Source organism: Falco naumanni, chromosome 5 (genome assembly GCF_017639655.2).
Source record: "Falco naumanni isolate bFalNau1 chromosome 5, bFalNau1.pat, whole genome shotgun sequence".
Classification (NCBI taxonomy): Eukaryota; Metazoa; Chordata; class Aves; order Falconiformes; family Falconidae; genus Falco; species Falco naumanni.
Window position 1 is genome coordinate 47,712,825 of NC_054058.1, and position 16,407 is coordinate 47,729,231.

Here is a 16,407-nt window from a genome sequence, read left to right on the forward strand (position 1 = left end):
CCCATATGCACGTGGTTGTGTATCACTTTGATGTTTAGACTGTGGTCCCTGACAAGAAAGACCTTCCGTCGATTCCTTTTACCTTTGAGTGGTAGTAGACAGGAAACACCCTGTGTTTGATGCTGTGGAGCCATCTTTCACCTGTAACACTCAAAGGTAGTAGAAGGGAGAGCACTTATCGCTGTGCCTTTGTTATGGCAGCTTGGATTTGGACAAGAGGTCAGTGGTAGAATAGAGAAAACTACATCTATAAATGCTCCAGCCATTGTGGGCAATGGTTGCTACCTTTGAGGAACACCATTGGTACCTTTTGATAAGCCCATACTTACCAGGGCTGTTACTGAAATTTGTGAGGATTTTATTCTCCGTGTGTGCTTTCTTTGGTCCCAGCTCAGATGTATTTGACTTGGTCTCAGCAAGTGCTGGGCTGCCTGTCATTTTCATAGCTCCTGTTACTTTTTTTTCCTCTGATGAAACCTTTGTCTGTATTTTCCCATTGGATCTCCCTTCTGTTGCTTGTAGCACAGACTTTGGTGTTGCTAACTGTTGTATCCCTTACAGAGACCCTCAGCCTGGGTTGCCGCTTGGTTCTGCCTCATGTTCCTGCCATACTTCAGTACTTCAGCAAAACAATGTTGAATGTGGAGAAGGTGAAAAAGAAGAAGTACAGAGCTCAAGTCAGCAAAGAGCTGAGTATACTTTCCAAGTAAGTGGTTCTTAGGAGCTCAAAACAGTTAAATATTGGAAGGAGGAAGGAAAAAAGAGGCTTTTTGTAATAGGTTCCAAATTAAAAAACATTGTCTCAAAGAGTTTAAATTTAGAACAGTTGAAAATACCTGGGTCTGTCATTGACCTTGCAGGTTGCTGGTGACTGAAGTGAACAGTTTTCAGAAATTTATTCTGGTTGTTTCTGTTGCTGGTAATCAAACCAGTGCCTCTTGGGGGTACGAAAAGGTACAGAAATGCCTGCAGTCATGTGGAACTGAATACTTGGGCTGATACCATGATTTTAGTTGGTACGCTCTATTAGTCTGGATGGGCTGACAAAGCACTAGTGCTGAGTCATTCTTTGCTCTATACTTTTGACTGGATTGATATAAAGTAGTAAATTATCTTGTCTCATTGTGCAGGATCAGCAAATTTATACAAGAAAAGAGTCAGAATTCAGTGCTTGTGAGCCTTCTCCTCCCCTTCCTTTATCAGAGTAACATGGAGCAGGTAGGTAGAAATTACTTTCCCCTGCTATTAAACGTATGTTTTTCTTTTAATAAAGTATATTTGTTTATGTTAAAAGTCCTATTGATTACATGCCATTTCTTATGATTAGCCTAAAATCAAGACTTCATATGTTTGTAGTCTGCTCAGAACTCTGTGCCATTATGTGTTAATGCGTATGAATCACTGGATACCATGCAGGGATGCCAGTGTCCAGGCTGACTCTGTTCCCCGTTTTCTTGGGGAAAGTCTGCAGAAGTTTTTATGTAGTCTTTACCTCCTTTGCCACTGTAGACAATCCACCAAATTCCTTGCGGTGTTTGAAATAAGTGCTTTGCTTCACTGTGAGTTTTATGCATGCCAAATCCAAAGGCACAGCGTCTGGACAGCAATATAAATACATATGGTTGAGTATGTAGTACATGCTGTGCAGTGGGCAGTGCCACATAGGTCTATTGCAGGATGAAAGGCAAATGTTATACAGTACTGTCAACATGCTCCCATATCTCCTGCTTCCACCTGTTCTTCTTTGACTCTTAAGGAATCCACCTGTGGGTACAGAAATGTGTCTCAGAACTGAAACATCCCTAAAATCCTAAATTCCTTAGACATGCAAAGCATATGGGCTGCAGTTGAAGCAGAGGTCTCCATGGCTTAGGTTTTTGTAAACTGTTAAATATATCAAGCGCTGAAGATATCAGTAGACTATTTTGTCTGAGTTTCCCTTGCTGCCATACCTTGTTTTCAGAAATATAGTCCTCATTGTCCCCAACTATTGATTATTGAGCTTGATTGCCTGAATCCTTGGGTCAAGGCTTGGGTCATCTTTTTCTTAAAAGACACAGTGTTGCTCAATGAGAGATTTTAGGTTTGCAGAAAGAACTGCTAGGCAGCAACCTGTAGCTTCTGCTTTGGAAGTGGTCATTTAATTGTTCACAGAGGATTCTTGGTTTATAAATATGTGAATCATTTCTGTTCAGAGAGGTCATGCAAGCATATGGTGCTGTTAATGTTCATTTCACAGCTTAAAGAAAGATTACTTTTTAAAGCTCTTAGTTCTCTTGACCTTTGAGTCATTTGAGGAAAGACACAAAAAAGAGGTCTTTATCATGGTGGCACTCTAACACAATGCTTGTGTCTAATTGAAAGGTTGCAACTGCTTCTGAGAGATTTGGTGTTGCATTGAGTGTGTCCTCCTAATTCTTTGTTGTCATTCAGTATCTGTGATCTGAATAAAATATAGCAAAGTGGCTAAGTTCACTCTGTGTCTTGAAATATTTCCCAAGGAAATGAAATAATCTTGTGATGGTTCAGTGTTTATTGACAGTTATCTGTCTCTTTCAGGGTACAGAGATTGATATTCTGGAGACAGTGCAGAACTTGCTGAAGCATTGTGCAAACCCTACAAGCTTTCTCAAACCACTGGCAAAGCTTTTTTCTGTCATTCAGAACAAACTGTCTCGACATAAGTTGTGCTTGGTATTTCAGGTATTGCGTTTTTATGTGTCATTCTTGTACTGTTCTTGATCAAAATAAATAGCAATATTTGTCTTTGTTGTACATAAGCTTAAAAACCTTTCCAATCTACATAATCCATTAAGTGAAAGTAACAAAATTGTATATGATAGAAATTAATGAGCTGCACAAAGATTTGTAAAAATTCTGGCTTACAGCCTGGTTGATGGGAGCATCACCAGGATTCTTTTGTGTTGGAGAAGCCAAATAAAGCACACTTCATCCGTAATGAACCCTGTATCTTTATGAAGTAAGAATGATTTTCAGTGTCCTGAAGATTATTTTTATTTGTATTCTTCCCTCACAGATTTACAGTAGTCAGGCCGTTTGTTACTTCCTTGAAGTGACTTACATAATTTTTTCAGCAGGAAAACCCAGGGAACACTTATTGTAGGTATTTAGAAACTTAGGAGCTTAAAGGACATCTTCCAGCTTACAGAAGAATGGTTCTTATTCAGCTTCTAACATAGAAAAATCGATGCTGCTGTTTTCTTTATTTTTTGTCTCAAGTGGTAAAGTCATGAGTTGTCCAAATTTTTAGCAGCTGTAACAGTTAAACTATTTTCTTTTACGTTTCTTTTTAGACTTTATCTGATTTTGACAGTGAATTGAAGTATATTACCGATGTTGTTAAGGTATGTGCAGTTTCTTTGCTCAGTTTTCCCCCTAACATTGTATTGTCAAGTTTGTGACCTTTTTCATTAAGAAGTTGTTGCTCTCTCTTAGCTGAATGCCTTTGATCAACGACATCTTGATGATATCGACTTTGATGTACGTCTGTCAGCATTTCAGTCAATCACAGCCCGCATCAAGGAAATGAAAGCCGTGGATATCGACTTCCTCATCCCTGTTATGCACAACTGCTTTTATACCATCCAGGTTGGCTGAATGTTCGTTCTTCTGCTTTGTGTACCATGTGTCCATGATGAATCTAACTGTCAAATTGTTTCCATTGGCTATTCTTTGACACTGTGAAATGTTCAAAGAGCATATTTGAGTCTTCCTACAAACACCTGTTTATAAGTTTTGTCTGCTTACCTTTTCATCTGTGTACCCAGAAGGGTAAATACAGTGCAGCAAGAAGGCTCACCCAAGTGCAGTGCACCTTTCTGTCAGTGAGCCCTGGAACTGGTCAGTGAATTTGTACTGTATGAAAGGTATTCTATAGTCCTGAAAGTCTGTTTTTGTTGCAGTGTGTTCTGGTTGTTTGGGCCTTCCGGTAAATCGAGACAGATTTTTCCTAATTGGAAGGGTGGGCATTAATTCAGGACTGGAACTTCTGCAGGAATGATCTCAAGAATTAGTGGGGTTTGTTATGATAGTCATCTAGGTTGAAAAAGACCTTTCAGATGAGTTCCAGCCATTAACCTAACGCTGCCAAGTCCACCCCTAAACTGCGTCCCTAAGTGCCATGTCTGCATGAATCTTCCAAATATCCCCAGGGGTGGTGACTCAACCACTTCCCTGGGCAGCCTGTTCCAGTGCTTAATAACCCTTTCAGTGAAGAAATTTTTCCTAATATGCGCTCTAAACCTCCCCTGATGCCACTTCAGGCCATTTCCTTTTATCCTATCACTTGTTACTTGGGAAAAGAGACCAACACCCACCTCACAACCTCCTTTCAGGTAGTTCTAGAGAGCGATAAGGTCTCCCCTGAGCTGCCTTTTCTCCAGGCTAAACAGCCCCAGTTCCTTCAGCTGCTCCTGATAGGACTGGTTCTCTAGTCCCTTCACCAGCTTTCTCTTCTTTCAGTGTGCTCTAGCACCTCAGTGTCTGTCTTGTAGTTAGGTGGTACTGTTCAGTCTGGTCTTTTGGGGTGAAAAAGGTGTCATATCCAGACTCATGTACATCTCCAGACTCATGTGGTACTGTTTTTTCATCCATTTAGCTAGGGGATATGGCTCTCAGTGACAATGCGAGCCTTTGTTTGACCAGCTTTATCCAACGACTGGCAGAAATCGACCACACAGAAAATGAGTACAAAGAGCTAATCCAGCACACTCTCCTGGAGTCTGTGAGAAGGGGGCTGAAGAGTAAGACTGAGGTAAGACAGTGCTATCTGATTACACATCTCCAGCTGTCTCCAGGACACCAGAGTATATAAGACATTTTATGGATGAGTTCTTGAAGTCCCTTGCTCAGATAAGAAGTGCAGGTACCCTCTGTGAGCTCACCCTTCATTTGAAATCTTAAAAAATCTAAAAAGTTATAGAACTCAGCTGTCATGTGTTTCTTTGCCATTGTTCAGCTTTTCTTAGTTGTAGCTCATTCTTTGGAGGGGAGACTTTAATTTATATACAGTCCAAAATATAGGTGTATTTGCTGTTACCAAAGTATAGGACTCGTTGGCCTGAAACACTTGTACATGACAGCAGTGCTGTTCTGAGGAGTGTGTAGCAACCTTTCCAAATGTTCACTGCTTGCTGTTTGCAGAGCATCCAGCAGGACTACACATCATTGCTTTCCTGCCTCATTCAAACGTTCCCAGCAAATCCTGAGTTCCGGGATTTGGTCCAGTTGACCAACCGCCATGATCCTGACATGGACTTCTTTGAGAATATGAAACACATGCAGGTAAAAGGCAATAGGCATTCCCTAGTGCCTCTCTCCCCCTGCCAGAGCAGAAGTATTTTACTGTGGGGTAATGTCTTCTGAAGCATCTATGCGACATCTTTACAGAGAAATTGAACCTGTGTTGTGAGATGCTGTTAAATAAAAGGGATGTGGGCATCATCACATGGGTGATTGTGAATCAAAGTCATATTTCTCTAGAAATTTCTTGGGTTTATGATTTCGCAGTACTGCTTTTTACCTTTTCTTAATTTAGCTAAAAGAATTACTTTCATTTTAAGTGGTTGTTCATGGTCTTGAGCAGGCAACTCCACATTAAAACCTGTCTGACCCAGCCCATAGTCAGCAACAATGACATAGGCAGGGAACAGGTCTTTTTGGTTTTTTTCTAGCCTGTTCCCTGCTGCTTTCCATTTGGAGGCTCTGCAGCCCCTTTTCGTTCACAGACCTTTGTAATAGAAATGTTGCACAAAGCTTGGTGTCTGGTTTTCTCTTGTGGTATGAAAATAAAACGTTTCTCCTACTTCCAGAGGTGCAATCAGAGAATGCCTTTGCTAAATATGTAGTTATATAGAGAGTGTAAATTTTTTCTTTGTAATTTTATCAGGCCTTCTCATCTAGTATCAGTTGCCTCCCTTGTCTGATACGTGAAGATGGCATACTCATATGATTGTGAATTCTCTGTGAAATATGCCATTGAGTTGGAATATTTATTGAGGCAAAAGGCTAGTGAAAGCCCAGAGACTGAAGGAAAAGGACATGGCCTGTCCTTGGAAGTGGCCATAATATGTTTATGTCATTACTTAAAGGCATTTTCAGAACTGCTGAATGTATGTGCTCCCTCTTGTTCGCTGTGACTCAAGCACCACCTCATTCACTGTCTCTCATGTTTGGCTCAGATCCACAGGAGGGCACGAGCTCTGAGGAAACTAGCTAAGCAGCTCACTGAAAAAAAGCTTGAGCTGTCTTCTAAATCCCTGCAGAACTACGTCATGCCTTTTGCTACTACTGCCATTTTTAATGAAAAAATGCTTAAGGTAGGCTTTTAAATTGAATGCATTCATTTGACCCTTTCTTATATACCATTCTCCTTAAGACTAACCACTTCAAAGGCTGATAGGTTTGTGGACGAGAGTGCTGTGCTGCTTTTGGTGGCAGAAGGAGTGTTTGGAAGGTGCAGATGCAGTCTGGGATCAATCATATCTGCTAAACCTGTCCTGTTTCTTGGAGGTAGAACTTTTAACCAAACAACTCTTTGGTGGTTGGGATTTTTTTGTTTGTTTTTTTTACTCGGGGTTATGTTTGTTTGCATTTTTTGTAATCAGTTGATTATTCTTTTCCCCTTCTGCCTCCAAACTGCCCTATTCCTGTTCAGTTGTGAGATGAGTTACTGTCCATCAGCAGAATGTGTGTGGTGGGGAACATAGGTTGTGCCTGGTAATTGAGGTGGGAATAAATACTGTTTTCTTTGGAGTTATAGGGGAACTGCAGGGAACAGCTGAAAACCTCTGACATCATTAGCAGCTTTGTAATTAAAGGTTGAAGGGTGACATTTTATTAGTCACTTTCCATACATTTTATTGAAAACATATGCAGTGAAATTACTTGCTATGTTGTGGTTTAACCCTGGCTGGCAACCAAACCCTATGCAGCCACTTGCTCGCTCCCCCTCACCCAGAGGGATGGGGAGGAGAATTGGAAAAGAATGTAAAACTTGGGAGCTGAGATAAGAACAATTTAATAAGTAAAGCAAAAGCTGCACATGCAAGCAAAGTAAAACAAGGAATTCATTCAGCACTTCCCATGGGCAGGCAGGTGTTCGGCCATCCCCAGGGAAGCAGGGCTGCAGCACACACAGTGGTTACTCGGGAAGACAAACGCCATAATGCTGGACGTGGCCCCCTTCCTTCTTCTTCCCCCAGTTTATGTACTCAGCCTGACATCATATGGTGTGGAATACCTCTTTGGCTAGTTCAGGTCGTCTGTCCTGGCTGTGTCCCCTCCCAGTTCCCCATGCCTCTCCAGCCCTCTCACTGGCAGGGCCCAAGAAACCGAAAAGTCCTTGACTTAGTATGAACATCACCCAGCAACAACCAAAAAGATCAGTGTACTATCAGCGCTGTTCTCACCCCAAATCCAAAACATGGCACTGCACCAGCTGCTAAGAGGAAATCTAACTCTATTCCAGCTGAAACCAGGACATATGTCAGTGTGGATAGACTTTCTACTTGTGACATGGAAAAGCAAGGTTTCACAGTTCTGTAGTTCCCTGCGCCCTATCAGGAGAACAGCAGAGATGCTTATGTCAGACCAAGCAAACTTCTAATTTGCTTACTGTCAGAAATAATTCTTCTGAGGCTGAAACAGTTAGACCTTAAGCACAGGACCCAGCACCTGCAGCCATACAGACTGTGCCCATCAGTAGAGTGACTGCAGTCGCTCTTTGACCCATGAGGTAAAATGCATGGATTGAAACCTGGGTGAAGAAACAAACACATCTTATTTCACATCAGAAATGGGTTAACAACGTGTATATCTAGTTGATCAGCATAGCCCAGCAATGTGCCATGTGTCTGTGGTTAGATACCTTGACTGGTTTTTAGTTCTTAACGCAAATGAACCCATAGATTTAGTTACATGAGAAAAATAAAGTATGTGCAGAAATATTTGGAGGAAGTGGGTCTGGACATCTGCTTGTTGAGATGTGATTTTTTTTTATTTTTATGTTTTACCTGGTGATTGGGAGGAGATCTAAGCTGAATACGAAGGATTCCCACTAGACAGACATTACTTCTGGCTTTTGTTGGTTTGAGTAAAGTATGGTGTAGACACATGTTCATCATGAATGCTCACAGCAACTGAATTTCTGTCTTTTGAGCAGCATGAAAATATGGTAACGGCCTCGGTTGAAATTATTGGAGCTGTCTGCCGACATCTCTCATGGTCAGCATACTTGTACTACTTAAAGCATTTCATCCATGTCCTGCAAACAGGACAGATCAGTCCGAAGCTTGGAGTCAGGTAGGTACTGTGTGTGATGGTGCTTTATATCTCTGCAAAGACTGCTGAGGCAAAATTCAGTGTCTTGAGTGTCACGTGGATTTTAGCCTCTTCCTTGGGATGAGGGATTGCCGACTGTGAGGTGGGCTTACAAGTTAAAGTGAGCATGGCATTGCAGCCTGCAACTAGGAGGATTAACAAGTCATTACATTCTCACACTGTGTCTCACTGAGTGCATGCCAGCATTAGCAGCTTCTGCTTCTTTCAAACTGTCCCTGCTCCTGGGACATATTGCTCCAGTACCACTGGAGGTTTCATAGTGAGCTAGGTCACAGAATGAAAAGCAACCAGTTGTTATTTCAGGATAAACCTCCTTATGCTGAGGTGTTACTGAGTCTGAAGTTTTCCAAAAAAGTGCTTTTAAGATATTCTGTTGTGTTGGTCTATGCAGCCTCCCCTTTTTGTGCAAAGGGCTGATCTTCATGCTTTCTTTCCACAGCTTGTTAGAGACAGTGCTGGAAGCCTTTCATTTTGACCATGAAACGCTTGAAAAGCAGCTTCTGACCATTGGCAGCCAAGGTGAGCTTTCTGCTCCTGATTGTAGAAACACTACCTCTGACTGCTCAGAGCGCAGCTAATCAAAATTTTGTGGTTTACTCTTGAGCTCAGCTACTCCCAGCTTTTTAAAACATGCACACTGGAAGCTAGTTTTCATTTGCCTCCCCAGGAGCAATGCAGACTGTCCTTCTTTGTGTTGACAAAGTGAGGAGAGGTGGGGGGAACCATCTCTACATTACCTCTCCATCCCAGGCCTCCATAAGCCAAAACAGACAGGAATGGGTTTGTGCAAATCTGAGAGGTTCTCCAAGGTCTGCATCCACCCATGTGGCTGCTGAGACATCTGAGTGGTTTGTCCTTGATGTTGGCAGTTCTCATGGTTGTCTGCAGCCTGAAAAGGGTGCTGTATGTCTTCACCTTGGTTCCTTGGCATCTCATGGGAAGAAGTGATATCTTTGGCTTTTTCACCATTGTGGTTACCTATGTTGTGGCTTTTGGGATATTCTGAGGAAGGAGGAGGGTATCTCAGAACTGTGCTTGTCAGTACCTCTCACCTTGTGAAATTTTCAAATGTTGGCAAATGTCAGTTCTCTAAGGTTCAAGCACATTGACCTTTGCTAAGCTGTCTATGGAGTTTAGCCAAAGAATAACCCAGTCTTTGCTTTAAGCTTAGCCCTGAGGGGTGATTATCAGAAAACAGCATGCCAGAGCTTCTCTACCCAGTAAAACAACTCCAATGCTTACTGATTTTTGCTGTTGCTGATGATAGATAGGAGCTTTGTCCAGAACAAAACCATCACAAGAGTCTATTTTAAGGGCTGAGTTTTTGTGGCCTTCTATATTTACCTGTGCTTTTGGCAATTACCTGACAGAAGCTGCTGCCATGGAACTTGAGCCAGTGGTGGAGAATGAAGAAGGCATGGAGCTGGAGCAGAGTGAAGGAGAAGAGGAGGTGACTGAGGAAAGGAAAGAGAAGAATCTCCCTGAGGAGCTGGCAGAACCTGAGCAAGCAGCTGAGACACCTGAAGATGCTGAGCAAGTGTCCAAACCTGTGTCTTTTTTACCCCAAAATAAAGAGGAGCTGGAGTGTCTGATCAAGCACATTCAAGATACAGTTACAGTCAACATCTTGCCTAAACTGCACAGGTGTATTGTTGCAAAGGTGAGGAGTTGGCATTGGAAGGGTTTTATACAGGCCTGTGCTGCCGCTATAAAAGTTGAGGTGCTACTTCAGAGCCAGTGTAAATGCAGCACATTAAAAAAAAAAAAATAGACACAACTGGAGAGAGATTACCTGAAAGCACAAAAGAGGCTTCATCCCCTTTGTTGTGTCATGGGGATTACTGACAGACCCTCTGGTCAGTCTGGGTGTGGTGTCTTTCCTTCCCTGCAGAGAACTGGCTGGAATCACACAAGTGAAACAATTCACTTTGTGCAGCCTGTTGAAAAGTTCTCGGCCACTTGCTAGCACCCAACTTAGCTTCTGTATTGAAAACGCAGGGTTTCATCTCACCTGTCCTTTAGCTTTCTGGGTTTTTCCTGTAGTCAACAGAGGATAGCAACTTGCCTTGTTGGCCTCTTCTAAGGTTCATTGAGAAAAAGCAGGATTTGTTTATGTATATTAAATGTGCGTTGTGTCTTGCTCTCTTAAAAAGATTAAGAGGGATGAGGAACACAAGCTCGTGAAGTCCAATGTTGTGAACGACGATGAGGTAGTGCGTGTTCCATTAGCTTTTGCCATGGTCAGGATGATGCAGTGTCTTCCCCAAGACGTGATGGAAGCCAACCTGCCAAGGTAAATACTGTCGGAGCTCCTTAAATGCTGTTCATTGTGCTGAAAATGAGTGCAAGCACCTTTCTCAAGATGTGGTTAATGTACCAGGCTAAATCCAAGAAGAGCATCCCTAAATATTTCTTTTGGAAACTGATTTTCCTAGTGATATTCCCCTCTGTCAGCATTTGACTTCTGTAAAGCTAAGTTTGAAAGGAACTTCGTAAATCCTTAGATAAGAGCAGAGCTGTGAAACAAGGTGCAGAGGTAGGGGTGGCAGAGTGGGGAAAGAATAATGTACAGGAATAAAGGACAATCAGTAAAATGTCTTGAAGGACAGTAGGTATATGTTATGACTTTAAAGCCTTTCTGTGAGGCTGGTTTTGAGTATAGCTCTGGTTGTGAAACAGCCTTGAAAAGCAGCCTCCTTAGCTAGCAGTAATTGGTTCTGCTCTGTTTGGGGGTGAACTAAGCTGTCTATCTCTGTTTCTAGTATCCTGCTGAAAGTCTGCACGTTTCTGAGGAACAGATTTCAGGAAATCCGGGACATTGCCCGTAACACCCTTACTAAAATCATGGAAGTGTTGGGAGTACAGTACTTTCTATACATCTTAAAAGAGCTGCAGTCCACTCTTGTCCACGGGTACCAGGTAATGATGAAATTCTTCCTCTTCTGCTGTCTGTAGGTTTTGGGTTTTTATGTGTTAGGAGGAGAATTCAAAGGGAAGGTGTTGCTGAAATTGTTTTACACTGATAGAATAGCTTGATACAACTAAATACTATTGCTGCTGCCAGCATCAGTCTTTGTTATGCCAAGTGTCAAATGAGAGTCTGTACCCAAAGAACGTGGAGTCGAAGCAGGGAAGAAGAGAGGATCTCCATTTTCCCAGTGAAGAGTTGAGGTATGGAGGTCAAGGATGCATTTCTGGTTCCAGTGAGATTAATGGAAATCTTTCTAGTAAGGTCATCAGGGCCAAGCATCATCTGAGGTGAGTTGCCACAGAGACTTGCACAGACCACAGATGTGGTGATGCTAATTGAAATCTTACTTCCTAGATCCACAGCCAAGGCTCTGACTATTAACTCACCTTGTGGAGATAAGAATAATTTTCTATGTGAATTACCACAGTGGCATAGTGTGAGCTTCTGGCTGCTGTAACAGTGAAAGCACCAATTAACAGTGCCTAAAAATATCAGTAAGAGCACTAGGGGAAAGAGGAGATGCCAGTTCTCTTGCCAGTATGTGGAGGGACAGGAGGTCTTCTTCCTGCTGCCAGTACATGGATTGTCATCCTTCCAGTGATTGTTTTTTGTTTGGTTTTTTTTTTTTCTTTCCTCCCCTATAATGAGAGATCAAGTGCAGTGTGTGTTGTGATGTTTCTGCAATGGGAGTCTCCCCATCCAGTATTATCAAAGAGGTCTATGCAGGGGTTTGGAAACATGATCTGTTCTCTTTTTCTCTAGCTCCATGTGCTGACTTTCACTGTGAACCTGTTACTGAAGGGCCTTAGTACCAGGCTCAGAGCTGGTGATTTGGACCCCTGCTTAGATATCCTGATTGAGGTAAAAGCTATTTGAGATTGAAGGAAAGAGCATTGTGAAGCATCTGGGGAAGGTGCTGGGAGGAGAAGGCTTTCTGTAGATTTGTGTTGGACGTGGTGGCAAACAGGGCTGATTGTGTGTACTGCAAGGGAAGGAGACCATTTTCTACTGAGGCATCAGCAGACCCCTTGTAGAGTAGCCAAGTATCTCTGGGGCTGTATTCTGAGCCCTGCATCCTGACAGGGAATGGGTTCAAGATTAAAATACCTAACTGTGTTTCCCTGTACTCTAAAAAATGGCTGAGCAAGTTAACAGACATCTAGTCAATGTGGTCCATGGAGCCCGGGAGCTCAGCTAGCCACCCCAGATGGGGTATATTTATTTGGATGTCTTGGTCTGACTACAGTGACTACTCCTTGTATCACAACACCACAGAGGGGTGTAAAAACAGCATTCTCACCTGGTATGCTCAAACTGGAGTGTTTTACGCTGGCAAAGGAAAGGGAGACATGATTTGTGGGAAACCTGGAGAACTGTTTTTTTCTCTGCGTGTGGAAAAATAATGTTGTTTTGCTACTACTGGACGAACCTGGCTTTGCTTTTCTGCTCCTCTCATTCATTTCTCTTGCCTGATTTCCTAAGATTTTCAATCAAGAGTTGTTTGGGAATATAGCTGAAGAGAAGGAGGTAAAGGGAATAGTCTCCAAGGTCATGGAAGCACGCAAGAACAAGAGTTACGATTCCTATGAAATTCTTGGAAAGTTCATAGGGAAGAGCCAGGTGACAAAACTTATTCTGCCACTGAAAGAGGTAAGAAAAGTCAGCCAGAGTCTGTCTTAACTCTGAGCACTCTCAATTCTGTATGGTCTAAAAGAAACTAGAGCCTTCAGGTAGCTACTGTGAAATTATCTATATAATCCTGCTTTGGCTTCCCATTTTCCTTTCGGAAAGCAGCATGCATCTGGCTTGTAAAATAATACTTTACTATTGGTATCCAGGGCAGGGAGGGGCATTGTGGGAAGCTTTCAACCCCTGCTAGAAAAATCCCCCTATGAGTTCTTTATGCCATCTCCCTCTGCCAACTCTTGTTTTCTTTGGAGCTCCAAAGTCCCGCAAGGCTGCTCTGTGTGGTTTGGTGTCTTCTGCATGAAAGAGATGTCACCAAAATGTATTCAGGGTCCATCCATGTGCAATAATTGCCTTTTCAGAGATGCAGGTTTTGGACTAGAGTTAAAGCTCACACAGAAGTGGAGCCCTGGTTTACTCATGAGCTCTGGAGTGTCCTGGTGTGGTGATAGGGGAAGAGACTGGAGAGAAAGGGAGGGATGTTGGGGCAGAGCTGAGGCGATGGGACACTGTTCATGGAGAGAGCTGGGAACCTGCAGCAGTATGTGACGAGTGAGGAATTGCTCTGGCTTTTCCCATGATTTCTGAATGCAAATAGCAGATCGTTGCCCTCATGTTGCCCTGCTGACTGTCCTGATTGCCTTTGCAGATTCTGGAGAGCACCATGAGCTTGAAGATAGTCCGGAAAGTGCATGAGGCACTGCGTCACATCATGGCGGGACTGATCTTCAATTCCGACATGAACGCAGAATCCCTCCTCCTCCTCAGTCATGGTCTCATCTGTGAAAACTTGCCTCTGCTCACTGAGAAGGCCAAGTGAGTTCCAGGATGTTACCCAGACAGTCTGTTAGTGGTTGGGAGGTTTGCTTGCAGAAATGGCAGCTCTCAAAGCCAACCAATCAAATGTGTGAGAGTTTCCTTGCTTTCATTTGCCTTTTGTTTTCAATGTAACTGAATTTTATGGGCGGTCAGAACACTTGCTGAACTCGGAGAGTCTACTTTTGCAAGTGCTTAGGGCCTTCGGCCAGGCTTTTTCCCCGTTTGGTAAGCTGGTATATGCATTTGAGTGTTTGGATGAAGGGACAAGGGGCAGTGTTTAGAAGTGAGCTGCAAACTACTAAGCAGAGGTGTTTGGGGTCCTGGGCATTTTCATGAGGTCAGGAATAAGAGAAACTGGGCAGTCACTTTATGGCTTTGGTGCTCTTGCAGAAGCCAGGGAGAGCCATCAGATTTCCTCTCTGTCTGGTGGTGTTGCTGCTCAGAGCTTGGTCTGGGTGTCTTGCATTTCCTGTTACGCAGCTCTAGGATCTGACAGCTGTTTGCAGACTTCTTGGAGCAGTTTTTATAAGCAAGTATCAATAAATGGATTGCAGTGGGCAGTGACGGGACATAGATTTGCTTGAAGGAACTCGAAAGGTTGGTCTGTCCACTGAGAGGAAAAAAGTGGGGATGTTATGCAAATCAGTATGCATTTGTTATCTTCTTTGCTCTCAAGTCTGAGAGTCCCATCTGTCATGCTGCTCTCAAGTTCGTTTTATTTCATTTTGTTCAGGCTGTGACCTGCTTTTGCTTGCTGTGTGGGAAGCAGCCAAGCACAGTACGGCTCTATTCATTCCCCACAGCAAGCTCGTTGTGGAAAGGGTTAAACTCTGAATATTCTCCTTTGCCATACATTGCTTTTCAGAAAAACAGTTGCCCCTCCTCCAGATCCTCGGATGCAACCAGAGAGCTGCCTGCTGCTCCAACCCACTCCCACAAGAGGAGGGCAGAAAGCACGTGTCAGCAGCAGGACTAATATGCATATCTTGGTTGATTCAGGACTTCGGGTAAGGATCTACTCAATACAAAGCTTTGTAGTCAGAATTTTTGTTAAGAGCATTCTGGATAATATGGTGTTAACACAGCCACTACCTTAACTTTATTTTGTGTGTGATAACTCCAGTGCCTCTCGGCCTTTTGCAGATATTTGAATGGGATATGGCATAAATTCTACTATAACCTAAAACAATGTGGGACCTTACTTAAGTTATTTCAGTCCCAGCCTGAATTTGAAATTAATATCCTGTGTTTTCTATGCCAGTTGCTACACATGAGCCTGAAGAGATCCAAAGTAAATTCTTCAGAGGAGCATGTTTTGGAAATGTTAGACCCTTTTGTTCAGCTGCTTATAGACTGCTTGAAATCTATGGATGTCAAGGTACAGTTCTGAGCTGGAGTCTGTCTATTCTCTTTGTACCACTAAGAAGGGTCCTGCCCACAAATGTCATCCCTCACTTGATCTGCAAGAGAAGAGAAAGTTTTCAAACCTCATTGCATAGGTGTGCAGATGAAGTTGATTGAGGTTACGTTATCCTAAGGGGGTGGAGGGATGGTGGCTGATGGAAGACTGAATGCTCTGCCCCTAATGCTGTAGATTCAAGGATGGATTAGTGTTCGTAGAGCATGTTCATACAAGGACTTTGGCAACTTCATGGGCTATCTATGAAGAGGTTCATGAGGTCCTGTGGCTGCTGGGAGCAGTGTTGTCATGACTGTGGTTTCTTTTGATTTAACTCCAATGTCTTTATTCCCAGCACCATAGGCAGCTTCCTTTTTGGGCTGCTTTGGGTTTGAGTGAGCCTAGGAAGGAATCTTTTAAACCTTGAGTTTCCCAGGAATGGAAGGCACGTCTCATACGCTGTCAGATAGGGTGGATCATGGCTTTCAGGTGACCTGGGGTTTTGGTAGAACAGCTTCTGTGCCTTGAAAGCGCCTCTGCTTTAGGAAGAATTCCTGCCATCTGCTGAATTAGCACTGTTTTAGTGTCTTTACCTAGTAAAATCAAAGTCAGAGGATTAGGGACTGGCAGAGAGTGTTTTTTAGAACTGAGAAACCCTTTGTATTACATATGAATGGTTTGAAAGAATTTTTTATTTTTGTTAGTTCATTGCCTTTTACCACAGTTGCAGATAGCCTGACCATGTCTGTAACAGTGAGAAAAGTGTTCTGTCAGCGTCATTGTACCCATGTGCTGTCCTTTGGATCTTTCTTACAGGTGATAACTGGTGCACTGCAGTCCTTGGTATGGATTTTAAAGTTCCCTTTGCCTTCTGTCAGTACTAATCTGGAGGCACTGATCAGGCAGCTTTTCCTCTTGCTGAAAGAATTTGCCAAGACAGGAGTAGCCAAAGGCCAGAATTTCCATCTGGTCGTGAGCTGTTTCAAAGTAAGTCAGACCCATCTCTGCTCTTCCCTTCTCTACTTCAGGATTAACTTTGTAGACTGAGACTCCTGCAACTGCAGATACCTCCTGCAGCTGTCCCTGGAGAGGTAGTCTGGAGATCACAAGGTAGCGAGAGAAATGTAGCCTTGCTGATCTTTCCCGAGTGCAAACTTAAAGAAGGTTACTG

General features: G+C 43.0%; 1 protein-coding gene across 1 annotated transcript in view; it reads left to right on the top strand.

The window, feature by feature from the left end:
- UTP20 (UTP20 small subunit processome component) overlaps positions 1-16,407 on the top strand; it is a 64,914-nt gene that overhangs the window by 35,500 nt on the left and 13,007 nt on the right. Inside the window, exons 31-49 of the mRNA XM_040597069.1 lie at positions 562-706; positions 1,131-1,218; positions 2,560-2,703; positions 3,315-3,365; positions 3,457-3,609; positions 4,619-4,774; positions 5,164-5,304; positions 6,201-6,338; positions 8,183-8,322; positions 8,801-8,880; positions 9,732-10,021; positions 10,515-10,654; positions 11,124-11,280; positions 12,095-12,193; positions 12,815-12,982; positions 13,668-13,834; positions 14,703-14,844; positions 15,099-15,215; positions 16,053-16,223. Of these exons, the coding sequence (XP_040453003.1) occupies positions 562-706; positions 1,131-1,218; positions 2,560-2,703; positions 3,315-3,365; positions 3,457-3,609; positions 4,619-4,774; positions 5,164-5,304; positions 6,201-6,338; positions 8,183-8,322; positions 8,801-8,880; positions 9,732-10,021; positions 10,515-10,654; positions 11,124-11,280; positions 12,095-12,193; positions 12,815-12,982; positions 13,668-13,834; positions 14,703-14,844; positions 15,099-15,215; positions 16,053-16,223 (2,687 nt within the window). The remainder of the gene's footprint in view (positions 1-561; positions 707-1,130; positions 1,219-2,559; positions 2,704-3,314; positions 3,366-3,456; positions 3,610-4,618; positions 4,775-5,163; positions 5,305-6,200; positions 6,339-8,182; positions 8,323-8,800; positions 8,881-9,731; positions 10,022-10,514; positions 10,655-11,123; positions 11,281-12,094; positions 12,194-12,814; positions 12,983-13,667; positions 13,835-14,702; positions 14,845-15,098; positions 15,216-16,052; positions 16,224-16,407) is intronic.